This window comes from Rhinopithecus bieti, unplaced genomic scaffold, assembly GCF_001698545.2.
Source record: "Rhinopithecus bieti isolate Rb0 unplaced genomic scaffold, ASM169854v2 scaffold_71192, whole genome shotgun sequence".
NCBI classification, from domain to species: Eukaryota; Metazoa; Chordata; class Mammalia; order Primates; family Cercopithecidae; genus Rhinopithecus; species Rhinopithecus bieti.
This window is the reverse complement of record NW_016870582.1, coordinates 1-1,091: the sequence shown is the minus strand read 5'-3', so window position 1 is coordinate 1,091 and position 1,091 is coordinate 1. Positions and strand designations below refer to the sequence as shown.

General features: G+C 61.5%; 1 protein-coding gene across 1 annotated transcript; it reads right to left on the bottom strand.

The window, feature by feature from the left end:
- Positions 1-8: 8 nt before the first annotated feature.
- Positions 9-899, bottom strand: LOC108525570 (filamin-B-like; the record flags this gene model as incomplete). The annotated part of the gene is made up of 3 exons (XM_017866503.1): positions 9-235; positions 432-608; positions 708-899. Coding segments are annotated over 3 exons (590 nt in total), but the record flags the coding sequence as incomplete, so codon positions are not given.
- Between the last annotated feature and the right edge of the window lie 192 nt (positions 900-1,091).

Here is a 1,091-nt window from a genome sequence, read left to right as displayed (position 1 = left end):
CCCGAAGCCAGCACTCACCAGTGACCTTGGCCTTGAAGGGGCTGCCCACGATGTGCTGGGGCCACCATACTTGATGGCAATGAGGTAGTTGCCAGGGGCCATGGGAGTGTAAGTGACCACGTGGCCCTCAGGACACTCCCGACAGTCCAGCTGCACCTTGGAGGGGCCATCAATGGTGACAGACAAGGCCCCGAGCCGGCGTTCAGGGTGTTCACGATGAACTCTGATGACACACCTAAGGGCCAGAGGTAGCAAGGCTGAGGGCAGGAAGGGCTTGTGGCCCAAGAGGGGCTGGGCTCCAGCCCCCTGGACAGCCTCTGTGGGGACTCCTGGCTCAGGAAGCAGGGCTCCTGCCTCTGGAGCAAGGCAGCACCAGACTAGTGGCCAAGCACCCCTAGAAGTCACCCTGTTCCCCAGCTCCAGGCACTCACCAGTAGTGCCTCCCTCGAGTCCAGGACCATAGGCTGACACCAAGCCTGGGTCCCCAGCCTGGCTCTGCTCCCCAACGCGGATCTTGAAGGGACTTCCAGGGATGTGGGCACCATTGAACTTGACATCGATGGAGTGGACGCCATTCTCATGGGGGATGAAGCGGATGGTATGCTTGTCTGTGGATAGAGGGTTGGTGGCTTACCCTCTATCCTTCCCCTCCCCTTCCTAGAAGGCCCCAGCGCAGCAGGGGGTTGGCAGGGGCAGGGCCAGCTCACCACTGTCTATCTCAGAGACGTAGCACTCCTCCACAGCCCCCGAGGGTGTGTGCACCCGGGCATCAATCACGCCCCGTGCGCCGTTCAGCTGCACCGCAAAGGACGCTGGCTGGTTCACCTTGAGCCCTGTCTCCTGCAAAGGCCAAGGAGGATGCTCAGACTCCTGGGAGACCAGGGCTGGAGCAGTCTTCTCTGAAGCCCCACATGGTGCTCACTGTAAGCTCAGCCCAAAGGCTGCCACCACCCTATGCCCAGCCTGGCCCCTGCCTGCCAGACCAGCCTGGGAGCAGGAGGTGCCAGGGTCTGGTATGCAACCCTATGTGTGCACCTGCTATCCTAGCTGTGCTTGGTGTGTGGGAGATGAGAGATGATGTGCCCTGTCCT